This window comes from Astatotilapia calliptera, chromosome 3, assembly GCF_964374335.1.
Source record: "Astatotilapia calliptera chromosome 3, fAstCal68.1, whole genome shotgun sequence".
Lineage (NCBI taxonomy): Eukaryota > Metazoa > Chordata > Actinopteri > Cichliformes > Cichlidae > Astatotilapia > Astatotilapia calliptera.
Genome location: NC_137424.1, coordinates 44,704,650 through 44,718,140, shown reverse-complemented (window position 1 = coordinate 44,718,140; position 13,491 = coordinate 44,704,650). Strand labels below are relative to the sequence as shown.

The window sequence follows — 13,491 nt, the reverse complement described above, 5'->3', positions numbered from 1 at the left end:
ATAAAGGATGTTGAGTTTGTTTAGTAGCTTCATGAAAATTTTAAACTGTTTCAAAATTTATTAAATCAATAACGCTTTTTTGCCCTGTGAATTTTTAGATACACTGTGTTTGCTCTTAAAATAAACTCTTTGAGACAGAAAAATGAAAGTCAGGGTGTGCCCCGCCTCTACAGACCTATGGTAGCTGGGATACGCTCCAGCTCCACTGCGTCCAGATAGGGATAAGCGCAAGAGGACGAATGGATGGATGGATGGGTTTATGTGAAATATATTTGTTGTTGTTTCAGATTTTCTCAAATGTTTCTATCGGATCAGATAAAACATAAAGTTCAAACCCTTATTTGCTGTCAGCATAATTACTGGTAAAATGTCTTTCTCAAAATCATATTAAGACATGAATATAATTTAGAGTTATACTCTGACAGCTGAAACACCTTTAAAGTACCTGCAGAGCAGGTGAGACGAGAAAAGCCCCTTAGAATTAAATGTGCACTTTTCCTACTGCTGTGTGGGAGTGTAAACACGAGGATGCGATTCTTGAAAACTGAAACTGAAACAAAAACGGGCCGTGACAGAGCGGCACAAACGAGTGTTTGACGGGTTGAAAGTTCTCATGTTAGTGTAGAATTGCAGATAAAATGGATCAATATCCGTATCCACTGTTTTTTGAAGCCACTGACTTTACAGACAGAGAGAAGGAGAAAGTGAGGAGATACTTTCAGAAAAGGCGAGACTCCGGGGGTGGCGACTGCGGAAATCTTGAAAAACTCGGAGGAAGCGTTTATAAAATCTGTTTCAAGTTAAAAGAGGGTAGGACAGTCGATCATTTGTAAAAAAAAAAAAAATTTTTAGATTTGTGTTTAAATTCAGGCTGTTTCAGTGACTCTGTTTATGGATGTTTTCCAGATCAAGACAGAGTTTTGCAGAGGAAGTTTCACACCATCACTCTTCCGAGTGGAGAAGTGCGGCTGACCGTGAGCAGGACAAGTTCACCACAGACCTCTGACCAGCCATCGACAAGCCAATCACTGGTACAGTTTACTGCTCTTTCAAACATGACTTTTGGTTACAGTAAAAACTGAGTGTCAGAATAATGTGGCCAAATCAGTTTAAGAGGAGTGAGTTAGCCTCCAGGGGAAGTTGGACAGCTGAGGACAATATTGACAAAAAACAGATGATTATAAAATATTTCAAAGACACTGTAAGTACTGCAAAGAATACATTTTAAATAGTAAAACAGTCCTTTTTAAAAAAAAGATACACGATCATTAAATTTGACGTCAGGGACAAATATAGAGAACTATGTGTTTGTTCCACTTTTGCTGGGCCCTCTTTTTTTATAGCTTTCATTTCATTGTGCCTCAGTGTTTTCAGTGGCTGACAGTTCTCAGGTTTCTTTCACTTCTGAGTCTTGCTGTTAATACAGAGTGTAAATATACAGTCTAGTTCAGCATTTTTTAAATAAGAAAGCCTTCCCTGAAAAATACATCATGTAGACGGCACAGTGTGCAGATACAGATGCAAATACTTCACATACTATTTTGCATTAATGCCTTTGTAGACAAGGAAGCAATGCCATGTACAGGGAGTGCAGAATTATTAGGCAAGTTGTATTTTTGAGGAATAATTGTATTATTGAACAACAACCATGTTCCCAATGAACCCAAAAAACTCATTAATATCAAAGCTGAATGTTTTTGGAAGTAGTTTTTAGTTTGTTTTTAGTTTTAGCTATTTTAGGGGGATATCTGTGTGTGCAGGTGACTATTACTGTGCATAATTATTAGGCAACTTAACAAAAAACAAATATATACCCATTTCAATTATTTATTTTTATCAGTGAAACCAATATAACATATCCACATTCACAAATATACATTTCTGACATTCAAAAACAAAACAAAAACAAATCAGCGACCAATATAGCCACCTTTCTTTGCAAGGACACTCAAAAGCCTGCCATCCATGGATTCTGTCAGTGTTTTGATCTGTTCACCATCAACATTGCGTGCAGCAGCAACCACAGCCTCCCAGACACTGTTCAGAGAGGTGTACTGTTTTCCCTCCTTGTAAATCTCACATTTGATGATGGACCACAGGTTCTCAATGGGGTTCAGATCAGGTGAACAAGGAGGCCATGTCATTAGTTTTTCTTCTTTTATACCCTTTCTTGCCAGCCACGCTGTGGAGTACTTGGACGCGTGTGATGGAGCATTGTCCTGCATGAAAATCATGTTTTTCTTGAAGGATGCAGACTTCTTCCTGTACCACTGCTTGAAGAAGGTGTCTTCCAGAAACTGGCAGTAGGACTGGGAGTTGAGCTTGACTCCATCCTCAACCCGGAAAGGCCCCACAAGCTCATCTTTGATGATACCAGCCCAAACCAGTACTCCACCTCCACCTTGCTGGCGTCTGAGTCGGACTGGAGCTCTCTGCCATTTACCAATCCAGCCACGGGCCCATCCATCTGGCCCATCAAGACTCACTCTCATTTCATCAGTCCATAAAACCTTAGAAAAACCAGTCTTGAGATATTTCTTGGCCCAGTCTTGACGTTTCAGCTTGTGTGTCTTGTTCAGTGGTGGTCGTCTTTCAGCCTTTCTTACCTTGGCCATGTCTCTGAGTATTGCACACCTTGTGCTTTTGGGCACTCCAGTGATGTTGCAGCTCTGAAATATGGCCAAACTGGTGGCAAGTGGCATCTTGGCAGCTGCACGCTTGACTTTTCTCAGTTCATGGGCAGTTATTTTGCGCCTTGGTTTTTCCACACGCTTCTTGCGACCCTGTTCAAAGTCAAAGTCAAAGTCAACTTTATTTGTCAATTCTGCCACATGTACAGGACATACGGAGAATAGAAATTTCGTTACTCTCAAACCCTAGATGAAATAGCAAATGAACATTTAAATAAAGAGAGTGATTAAAAAATGCAAATAAAATAATTAAAAAGTAAAAATTGAAATAAATAAATACAATACAAATTAGCAAGAAAGCTATGCAATATACAATATACAATATTCAGGTAAGGGTAAATGACATTGAGTGTAAACCAGGCAGAGTAGTGCAAATAGGCAAATAGTGCAAATGGAGATTTAGTAATGTTGACTATTTTGAATGAAACGCTTGATTGTTCGATGATCATGCTTCAGAAGCTTTGCAATTTTGAGACTGCTGCATCCCTCTGCAAGATATCTCACTATTTTTGACTTTTCTGAGCCTGTCAAGTCCTTCTTTTGACCCATTTTGCCAAAGGAAAGGACGTTGCCTAATAATTATGCACACCTGATATAGGGTGTTGATGTCATTAGACCACACCCCTTCTCATTACAGAGATGCACATCACCTAATATGCTTAATTGGTAGTAGGCTTTCGAGCCTATACAGCTTGGAGTAAGACAACATGCATGAAGAGGATGATGTGGACAAAATACTCATTTGCCTAATAATTCTGCACTCCCTGTATGTTACTCCACCTCCATACCATCAAAGATACTGTGTCATGGTCCTGGGTCCTTTTGACAAAGTGTTTTGAGTTCGCTTGTATTTTTGTCACTTGGTGTTATTATTTGTGTTTTACGTCCACTGTGTTTATTCTATAATTGGTTTTTCTGCTTTGCTTTTTGATTATTAGATTCCCCTCGTGTCTTTACCCCCTGTGTCTCCCTCTGTGTTTGTTTCTTTGTGTGAGTCCTTGTGCCTTGTGTTCCATCATGTTTCCCCAGGCCGTCTGCCTGTGCTCTCCCTTGTGTTCCCTCGTTCCCACCTGCCTCTCCTCCACTCCCACCCATATCATGTTTCCTGTTTTACTGTGAAGGTCCCGTGTTTTTTCTGTTCAGTCTAGCTTCCCCTGTCTCGTTATGGTTATTCGTATCAGCTGTACTCCTCGTGTGTTCTCACTTCCTTGTCATCCCTCTGTGGATTTAGGTAAGTGTCCTCCCTCATAGCTGTGTGACTCTCCCTGTGTCTCCCCATGAGTTTATAGGTTGTCGCAGTTTAGTTTATTTCTATTTGTATCACCTCTACACCTGCAATAAAGCAGTTCACATTTTTCATCTCTGTGAGTTTCCGTTTGGGTCCTTTTCCTTCCCTCACACAGCCGTTTTGTGACATACTGTTTTTAAAAACATAGGTCATAAAAAGCCAGATGGTAACACTCTCACTGGACACTTTATTAGGTACACCTTGAGAGTAACAGAGAAGACTTCAGTGCTGCTTTAAATCTTTGCTGTTAATTTTTTATTATAATGTTGTGATGTTATTTGAGTTAATGTTTCCTTCCTATCAACTCGAAGCAGTCTGGCCATCCTCTGACCTCTGACATCAAGAAGACGTTTTCATGCAGAGAATTGGATATTTTCTCTTTTTCAGTCCATTCTCTGTAATCCCTAGAGATGGTTGTGTGGGAAAATAAATAAATTAAAGCAGCTCAAATTTATTTTTCATTCTGATTCTCAGTTTGAACTTCAGAAGATCCTCTTGACCATGTCTAAATGGTTAGTGGCATGTGATTGGTTGATTATCCATATGTATTAATAAGCTTAAACAGGTGTACCTAATATAGTGGCCAGAGATTGTTTGTCTGTGTGGTTCGGTCACACAAAATTTTAAATTCCTTGTGGAATCCATGGACACTGCGTCTCGTTTGCACACAGATTAAAAAAAAAACCTCAACATCATGTTTTAGATTATTCACCAGTCATTGCATTCTGCTTTCATTTACATTGTACACAAATACCCAGACTGGTTTAGAAACAGGCCTGTAGCATATTTCTTTTATAACACAGTGTCATAGTCAGACATAGCAATCAAAAAGAAAAACATATAAACAAAAATATTAATTTAATGTGGTTTTACCTACATAACAGAAAGGACTGTATGAATTGGGGCAACTGCCATAAAATCAATGTTGTTGTTTTTTGTTTGTTTTTTTGTAGAACTAGTTTATGATGATTGAATGATTGATGTGTCCAAACAACAAACACTGAATTTTAATTTAGCAGTGGGCTCAGTGTTTCATGTTTACTCCATGATGGATCTCGTGTATGCTGTAGACTGGACATAGCTAACATAGTACATAATGGATGAATTATTAACAGATTTAAAGAGAAAAGAAATAAAATACATGACATGGCGAAGATTACGTTGATTAGAGGTTTTGAATAAGGGTTATGTATTACTTAATGTCCAACCCTATGTGGTACACTCCCACTGTTTACAATAAGTAGCCTATCGTATATCATAAATTGACAGATTTTTTTTTCTTTCCCTCTTTCAGAGCTCTAGAAACTCAAACATAAAAGGTCTTGAGAAGACTTTCAGGATAGATGTTTTCCTGCTGTTTTTCCTGAGAGACAACTGTAAAGCATACACAATTTTTGAAAAACAACTGTCATCAATCGGCTGCACAGTGGAGCTAAATTTCGATGAAGAGGAGGTTTTGGTTAGAGGAGAGGTTGACAAGGGGCCAGGAGGTGGTTTTGGTGGCGCTGCAGAGAAATGGGAGTGCCAAGTGGATCGGGTCTTTATTCGGCTTACCGAGACCTACCTCTGCTATCATGTGCTTGAGCCAAAACTGGTGAAAATGATACTGCAGGACTCGGCCTTTAAGACAGATGATATCAAAGTTTACACAGAGAGTGGCTATGCTGTGGTTGTGGGAGAGGTTGATGCCGTGAAGGAAAAGATTGCAATTCTGGAAAAACGCCTACCCACCAAAAAGGTAATGCCAATTGTGGAGAGGAACTTCAAGCTCATAGAAGAAGAGTTCAATCGAGAAATGCGTGCTAATTGTCCAGAGGTTACAATCATCAGAGGTAGTGCCATGATCACTTTGGAGGGCCCTGACAAAGAGGTGCAGTCAGGAGCTACAAAACTGGTTGAACTGATTAAGAACGTAAAGGAGAAGAGCGTTAAGTTCCCTGCAGCTTTGCTAACCTTCATGAAGACCAGTGATGCCATCCCAAAATACCAAACTCGCTTCCAGCAAAGGCTCAGAAACCCTGTTTTCTTTGAGGTGGGTGCAGATCTGGTTCTGTCCAGTTTGTCCTCTGATGCTTTAAATATGGCCGAGGCAGCAGTAATGAGAGACCTTAAAGTGACCACTGTACAGCTGCAGGGTGCAATAGATCTCAACAGGTTGAAAGAAATTCTGATGAAAGCCAAGAACGAGGCAAACAGTAGAGAGTTCAGAGTGGACATCAGCTACATGCCAGGCGCCAGGGGAACCTCAACAACCAACGTCCAACTGGTGGGCTACAGTGAAAATGTGGCCAAGCTCAATGAAGTTCTTCATGACTTCCAGTTGAATCAAGTTTCAACTCAAGAAAACATCAATCTGCTTCATCCTGAACTGGTCGACTGTTTTAATAAAATCTTAGACTTGATTGGCATGAAGCAGACCAAGGTGACCTTACAAGCCTCACATTTTCCAAATCCTTGTGTGTTTGTGTCTGGTCCTCGATGTCATGTTCAGGAGGCCAAGGAGGCCCTAACATCAACTCTAGACAGTGTTGTAGTAGACACTTTGACTCTAGATGGACCAGGGGCTCAGCAGTACTTCCAGGAAGAGGGTAAAGTGACTAAAGAGCTGATAGAGAGCTCCTGTTACGTCATTATCCGAGATAAGCAAACTGCAGCCATCCCAAACGTGCAAAGACCACGAAACACCAGCAGACTCAGTGATACACCTAGATCTCTCAGCTACAGCAGCAGCATGTACAGCACAGTTGGAAACTCTGCAATCAACAGAACAAACCTGAAGATCAAACTCAGCAGTTTAGAAAATGAACAGGTTTGATTATTTCCATTCAATTCTATTTCCCATAGTCTCAAAATAAAATATCAACATTCATGTTATTCAATATTATTTCTGCAGGTGGATGTTCTGGTGGTCCCCATGCTCAACAAACAGCTGACTTCTACAAATATTGGCAAAAGTTTGTTGGCCAAAGCTGGGAATGTATTAAAGTTAAAGTTTGATTCAGTCTTAGCCAGTTGTGCCCTCGCCCCTGGTGATGTTCAGCTGGTTGATGCACCTCCATCTCTGGGCTGCTCCAGGATTTTCTTCATTGAGTGCTTGCCTTGGGATGGAGTAAGAGGACAGAGTGTTCAGGTAAAATTAAGGACTTTCATTAACACTTCTGGTGATGGAAAAGTGCTAATTCATATTTAATTTACCTTCAGAAAACCATTGAAATGCACTTTATAGCTGTACATAGATGAAAGTATTAATTTGAATAATCAGATGATATCTAAGCATGTATACTCAAAACTAGAGGAACAGACAAAAGAAAAGATAATAAAATATTTAACTGAAAAGTAAAAGCATTAACACACAAACTAGTCAATTAACTGTACCTATAACTGCAAGGGAGGATTTATGCTCCAAAGCCTCACTGTTTTCCATGTGTGCTCTGTTAGTTGCAGTGTGCAATCCAAGAGTTTGAAAACATAGTTTAAAATATGTAACTTTTGATTTGCAGGCTCTCGGTAACGGTCTGAAGAAGTGTCTGGAGCTTTGTGCACAGCTGAATTTGGGTTCAGTGGCCATTCCAATCATTGGACCAGGAATTGTTTTACAATACCCGCTGAGAGAAGCTATTCAAGTGTTGACCGACATCATTCACCAGTTTGGATTATCTGCATCCTCTGGATCTCTTACAAACATCCACATTGTGATTAAACCTGGTTACCCTGATTCTGAGGAGGTCAGTGTCAGTTGATATGTCCTGATCTGATATGTAACATGAAGGCATCCATCTTTCATCATGTTATTCTGTGTTTTTATCTACAGTGCTACCACGATGTCTACAAACAGCTCGGCTTAAATATGAACCAGGGAGGCCAAGGTAAACTAGCACTACTCATACTGTCTTCATTATGTGAGATTAATGAATAGTGAGCAGATAAAAAGCCTTCAGCCAGTGTTATATTTTACCATCTTCATTATCACCCTCAGCCATCAGACTAAATATCAAACAAAATCAATGTGTGGTGTTCTTCGTCTCAGCAATCTTCAGGTCCCTCACCAGCGACCTAGATGACATCGTCATAACAGTGGGAAGTGGAGTTAAACTACATGTGGTGTTTGGTGACATCACTAATGAGACTACAGATGCTGTGGTGAACATAACAGACTCCCAAAGTTTTAACTTTGGTAAGTAACCTTGGTGAGCAGGAGGATCACTATGGCAAAGTCAAACAGCTGTTCATGAATATCTGCTCAAAAATGGGGATGCCCATATGAATATAATCTTTGAGGATCAAAGTTTTCATCTAGCATTATCAGCAGGTCACTTACATTAGCTAAAAACCTCAGCATATAATTACGAAGAGCTTAACAGATAGTCATGGTTGAACATCATAAGTATTAGAAAGCCACTAATTTCTAATGTATATGGAGCTGTAAAACTAGATAATTTCTTATATTTTGGATCTCATACCTATCATGGTTATAGTTTCACATAATGAAATCTAGTGCAAATTAGGCACATTCAGCAGGAACAGGCTTAGTGGATGGCAAAATGTAAAACTCTCAGGCGTAGGTGATGGAAAGCAATCAAACTGTAACACAGACAAGTGACTCAGTGACAGTCTGGCAGGGAACAGAGATGAACAGGTGAACTGGTACGCTGCCTGTGGTGTCAACTCAGCATGAGAAATGTTTGATCTTCAGCCAAGAAGGTTTGGCAGGGATTAGCCTTTGACTTACCTTTGAGTACCATTTCCCATAAATGCATGTGGATTGATTTGGGAATATAGGGTTGATGAGTAACTATTCAGGAAACGTATCCAACTGTGACACAAATTGGAACTTAAGATGAAACTGTGGCATTATTATTATTGTTGCTATTTCCAAAGCTGTACTTACTAATTAAATACATTTATTAAATATATTTTACCAATAGGCATTAGACATTCATTTTACTAAGATTATCTTACTCTTTTTGAAACCCCAGTTTTTCTTTTAATGTTACCATAAGATTGGTATTTGTGATTTTTATTACATGCTAACAAATCAAAATGTATTTGTTACTCAACTGTGCAACTGACCCTAAACATTACAGTAGCAAAATTTGGCATGTTACTAACAAAATCAGTGCGCTCCAGGGTAGCTGTGGCTACAATGTAGCTTGCCATCACCAGTGTGTGAATGGGTGGATGACTGAATGTAGTGTAAAGCGCTTTGAGGTCCATAGGGACTAAGTAAAGCGCTATACAAATACAGGCCATTTACCATTTTTTACCATTTACCAAAATAGATGGCAATAGTTATGTAAAGGTTGGTAACCTCCATCATCAGAATCATCAGTCCTGGTGCTGATTAGCTTTTTTAGCATGCTAAAACTAGCACAAGATTAGCATGTAGCACAAACTTGCCTTCACTGACATCCTTTAAAATATATTTTTTCTTTCTCTATATATGGCTTATGCAAAGACATCTCAACTTTAGCTGAACCACAGGCGGCAGCAACAGTGAATCGAGGAGAAATTTTCGTGACCCAGTCTGGAAACTTCCTCAGTAAAGCTATTTTACATGTGCATGGAGAACAGGATGAAGTCCTCATTGAACAACTTGTGTGTGATATCATTTGTTACTGTGAATCACATAAATATAATTCAGTGGCAATTCCTGCCATGTGTGCTGGTAAGTATTTTGTTCAGCATTTCTATTTATTCTGTTTGTTGTGCTACACACACACACACCTAAGAGGCAGGGGTGTTTTTGCAGGAGCTGGAGGTTTGGATCCTGCGATTGTGGCAGGAGCCATTTTTCGAGGGATCAAGTCATCTGCATCAATCATGACCAGCCTCACTGACATCCGTCTCATCCTGATTAAGATCGATGTCTTCTTGACTTTTAAAGAGGAAGCGATGCAGATGTATTCCCCAGCTGTCATCAACAGAGGTGACAGAAATATTCACAAACTGACATTTTGTGTAGTTATTTAGTGTAATGAATTTTAAAATAAAAACTGATTCAAAATTATTTTACTGAAATTTTTTACTGATTTGTTCTAGTACTTCCAGTACTTCCAGTACTTCCAGTTCAAGTACAGCAACAACAGCCTCCTCATTCTGTGAGTGCATACCTCAGCAGTCTCCAAATCAGCTCTACAAGTCAGCAGTCTGTCTTCACGTTCCTGGGTCTTTCCAAAAAGGACGTTGACGATGCCATGGAAAAGCTGAAGCATCAATATCAGACGCAGTGCTCCAGTAACACCTTCTCAAAGGAGGAACTGGAACCCCTCGACCAGGATGACATGATGGAGCTGAAGGAGCTGGTGGAGTCTGAGGGTTTATTCATGCAAACAGATCAGGCTGGCACCCTAACAGTGAGCGGGCTAAAAGACGGGGTCACCCGGGTGATGCAGAAAATGAATCAGTGTCAGTTAATGGCTCTTGCTAGAGAGGTAAGAGTCAGGGAGGAGGAGGATTTGTACCTTCGAGTTGTTTGGTGCATCCTGGCACATAACGGTAACTGGGAAAGACTTCCCAGAACAGCCAATCACCAACTGGAAAGCGACGAATTAACAGAAGGAATAACAGATGCACAGGGACTCACATGGGAGGTTAATCTACAGAGAATGGTGGCCACACAATCACTGAGACAGACAACGAAGCTGAAACGACTTGAGAATCTCACAGGTGAGAAGATAGTTCTCAATGATTTACAAAATGAGCCCGACTGATACTGGAGTTTGATGCTTGAGAGTAATACAAACTCAAAAGAAACAAATGTTAAAGTGTATAAGATGTAATGAAAGGATGGAGTACAAATAGAAATGCATAATATATTGCAACCTGCCGCACCTGTAAGAAAAACAATCATACAACACCTCGAACACAAAACTTTAAAAATGCACAGCTACATAAATATCTGTGTGTGCATGTGTGTGTGACAGACAGAGAGAGAGAGAGTGAGAGAGAAGAGTATGTGTATGCGTCTTTGTCACGAAATATACATGAAAATGAGTGTGGGAAGCTGCAATAACACCTCTCAGGAGCCAGAGCATGATAGAGATGGATCCAGGAGAACCATTTGAAGCCCCCAAGAGTACCAAAGACCTGAGGCCACACATCTCAGTGATATCTGTGCCTCCATGCCAGCAGGAGAAGAAAGGAGGCCCTTAAATGGGCAGCTCAGAGCCAAGGGGTGGGAGTCCCAGAGGGCTAGAGGCAACAGGCAACCGACCCTCCTAGACTTTGGCCACCCTAGTGTGAGCCAAGCTCAAATTCCCGGGCTCAAGGTGCCAAAGAATTGCCCAGTAGCTGGCAGACGTGTGTGGGTTTGTGAAACAGGGGTCTAGGAAGATGGCTCTACCCACTGTGACCTACGCTACCCACAACCCTCCATCAAGACACTACATCTATGGTTGATGCATTGTATGAGGGAATGAGAATTTACTACAAGAATTTGTAGTAAATGGCAAATAATAAAGCTTAGCATAAGCTCTTTCTGTGTCTTCTTGTTTGTATGCTGTATAAGCTATATATGCTTGTCTCTTTCAGACTTTACTTTCCCTCTGTACTGGGACAGCATGGCTGCCAGTGAAAATATGATGGTCATTCCCCTGGAGTCTTCTTCTGCAGAGTACCGAACAGTGAAGGAGGCCTTCAAACGAACCGTCGCCAAAACTGTGATGAAGGTGGGTGGCTCTCCTTGCGTAAAGGAACGTTTCAGTTTCTAATTGTATTACCTGTTTTATTATATGCATGCTGCATCACTACTTTATTCTTTTGTAGTCAGTACAACCAATGATATTAAATGTTATTAATGAAGTGTAAAGTGTAAAAAATATTTCTGTTTTTATTTGCTTTAATATTTATGTATATTTAGGTATATTATTTACAGTAATTCCCATTATTTATTTATTTATTTATTCATTTATTTATTTATTATTGCTTCCTTTTTATGACATATCCTATCATAAATTCTACCTCGAAGTTTGTTCCGTGTATTTGGTTTTGTAACCCCAGTAACATGCCCAGAGATATATACATACATATACACACATACTGATGCAAATATACATGTGCACACACATACACATATATAAACACAGTGTTTGTGTAAAAAGCGAGTGCAAACTGTATCTTTGTAGTGGTCATGCTGGGACATTGTTTCAGTTCCTCACTCAGTCTGTTCCAGTGCTTCACTCCCAACATAGATGCAAAAACTTCATTTATCAGTAAATAAAGGATATTTAACTAATAAATTTATAGATAAAATGGAAGAGTAAAAAAGATCACAATGTAATTCCAAGTTACAAGAAATCAGTCAATGTCACATTATATAAACAAACTAAATTCACCATTTGAAAGATATGATTTATTTAATTAAATTGTATTTATTTATTTTTTAATTGTATTCATTCATTCTGGATTTTAGTTTTAGTTTCATATATCTGAAGTCCACTGAATTGATGATGACATAATTTTCTCATTCACAATACAAAGAAAGTTTCAATACAGTTGTAAAACCTGCCTGCAAATCATCATGTTTTCAGTTTTTCAGATTTGCAGATTTAAGGTAATTAATTGATCGATGTTTACAACCCAGAATCTTCTCATACCTGAGATGCACACCTCAATTTATGGCCCTCAGAATATGAGCATAAAACTACCCCTCAGATGTAATTAATATCCTTGATTACCTTGTTTGGCAGCTTGTTGATCCTTTGTCCATCTTCTCTCTTGTCAGATTGACCGTTTGCAGAACGTTCACCTGCGTCGCGCCTATGAAGCACAGAAGAAGCACATTTCTGATAAGAATGCACAGGAGGGAGGAGCAGGGGAGAAACTTCTGTACCACGGGACGACCCAGGAAAATTGCAACTCCATAATGAAAACTGGATTCAACAGGCGCTTTGCTGGACAAAATGGTGATAATCTTTTTATAATCCACAAGTGCAAACTGTCAGTGCCAATAATTTGCATAACATGTTCTAACCAAAGTCAACACCAGAGTCTTCTTAGAGTTGCAGGTTTTCTGTTGCAGGGCAAAATAAAAGTAACCTTGTCATTAGCAGTCTAGTCTAAAATTAAGTAAATAAAACCTCAGATGATAGGAAAACGTGGTATATTAAGTTTCATTATTCATTTAACAAAAATTAAGCTAAAAGGAGGAAGCAGTGTATGAAAGCCAAAGTGTCCCCTTAATGCTTACATGTGTGTGAGCATCTTTATAAAAACAGAAGTTTTGGCACTACTACTGGTCGAGAGCATTCAGGTGTGTGTCAACACAATACCACAATCTTCCTAGGAGTGGACGTCCCAGCAAACTTGCCCCAAGATCAAGATCTTGCAATGCTCAGAGAAATTGCAAAACACCCAAGAGCTACATCTCAGACTCTGCAGGTGTCGTTAGCATGTTAAATGTTAAAGTTTATGACTGTACAACTAAAAACAGACTGTCTGTTGACTGTGTGTTGTTTGTAAGGGTTGCTTCTTTTTTTTTCTTTTTTTTGCAACCACAAGTCAACATGAGCACCT

General features: G+C 39.5%; 1 protein-coding gene across 1 annotated transcript in view; it reads left to right on the top strand.

The window, feature by feature from the left end:
* The first annotated feature begins 548 nt into the window (after positions 1-548).
* Positions 549-13,491, top strand: part of LOC113018875 (protein mono-ADP-ribosyltransferase PARP14-like) — a 14,989-nt gene continuing 2,046 nt past the window's right edge. Inside the window, exons 1-12 of the mRNA XM_026162278.2 lie at positions 549-810; positions 907-1,031; positions 5,273-6,787; positions 6,872-7,108; positions 7,479-7,703; positions 7,790-7,844; positions 8,006-8,152; positions 9,434-9,643; positions 9,728-9,904; positions 10,018-10,644; positions 11,509-11,645; positions 12,701-12,881. Of these exons, the coding sequence (XP_026018063.2) occupies positions 639-810; positions 907-1,031; positions 5,273-6,787; positions 6,872-7,108; positions 7,479-7,703; positions 7,790-7,844; positions 8,006-8,152; positions 9,434-9,643; positions 9,728-9,904; positions 10,018-10,644; positions 11,509-11,645; positions 12,701-12,881 (3,808 nt within the window). The 5' untranslated portion in view covers positions 549-638. The remainder of the gene's footprint in view (positions 811-906; positions 1,032-5,272; positions 6,788-6,871; positions 7,109-7,478; positions 7,704-7,789; positions 7,845-8,005; positions 8,153-9,433; positions 9,644-9,727; positions 9,905-10,017; positions 10,645-11,508; positions 11,646-12,700; positions 12,882-13,491) is intronic.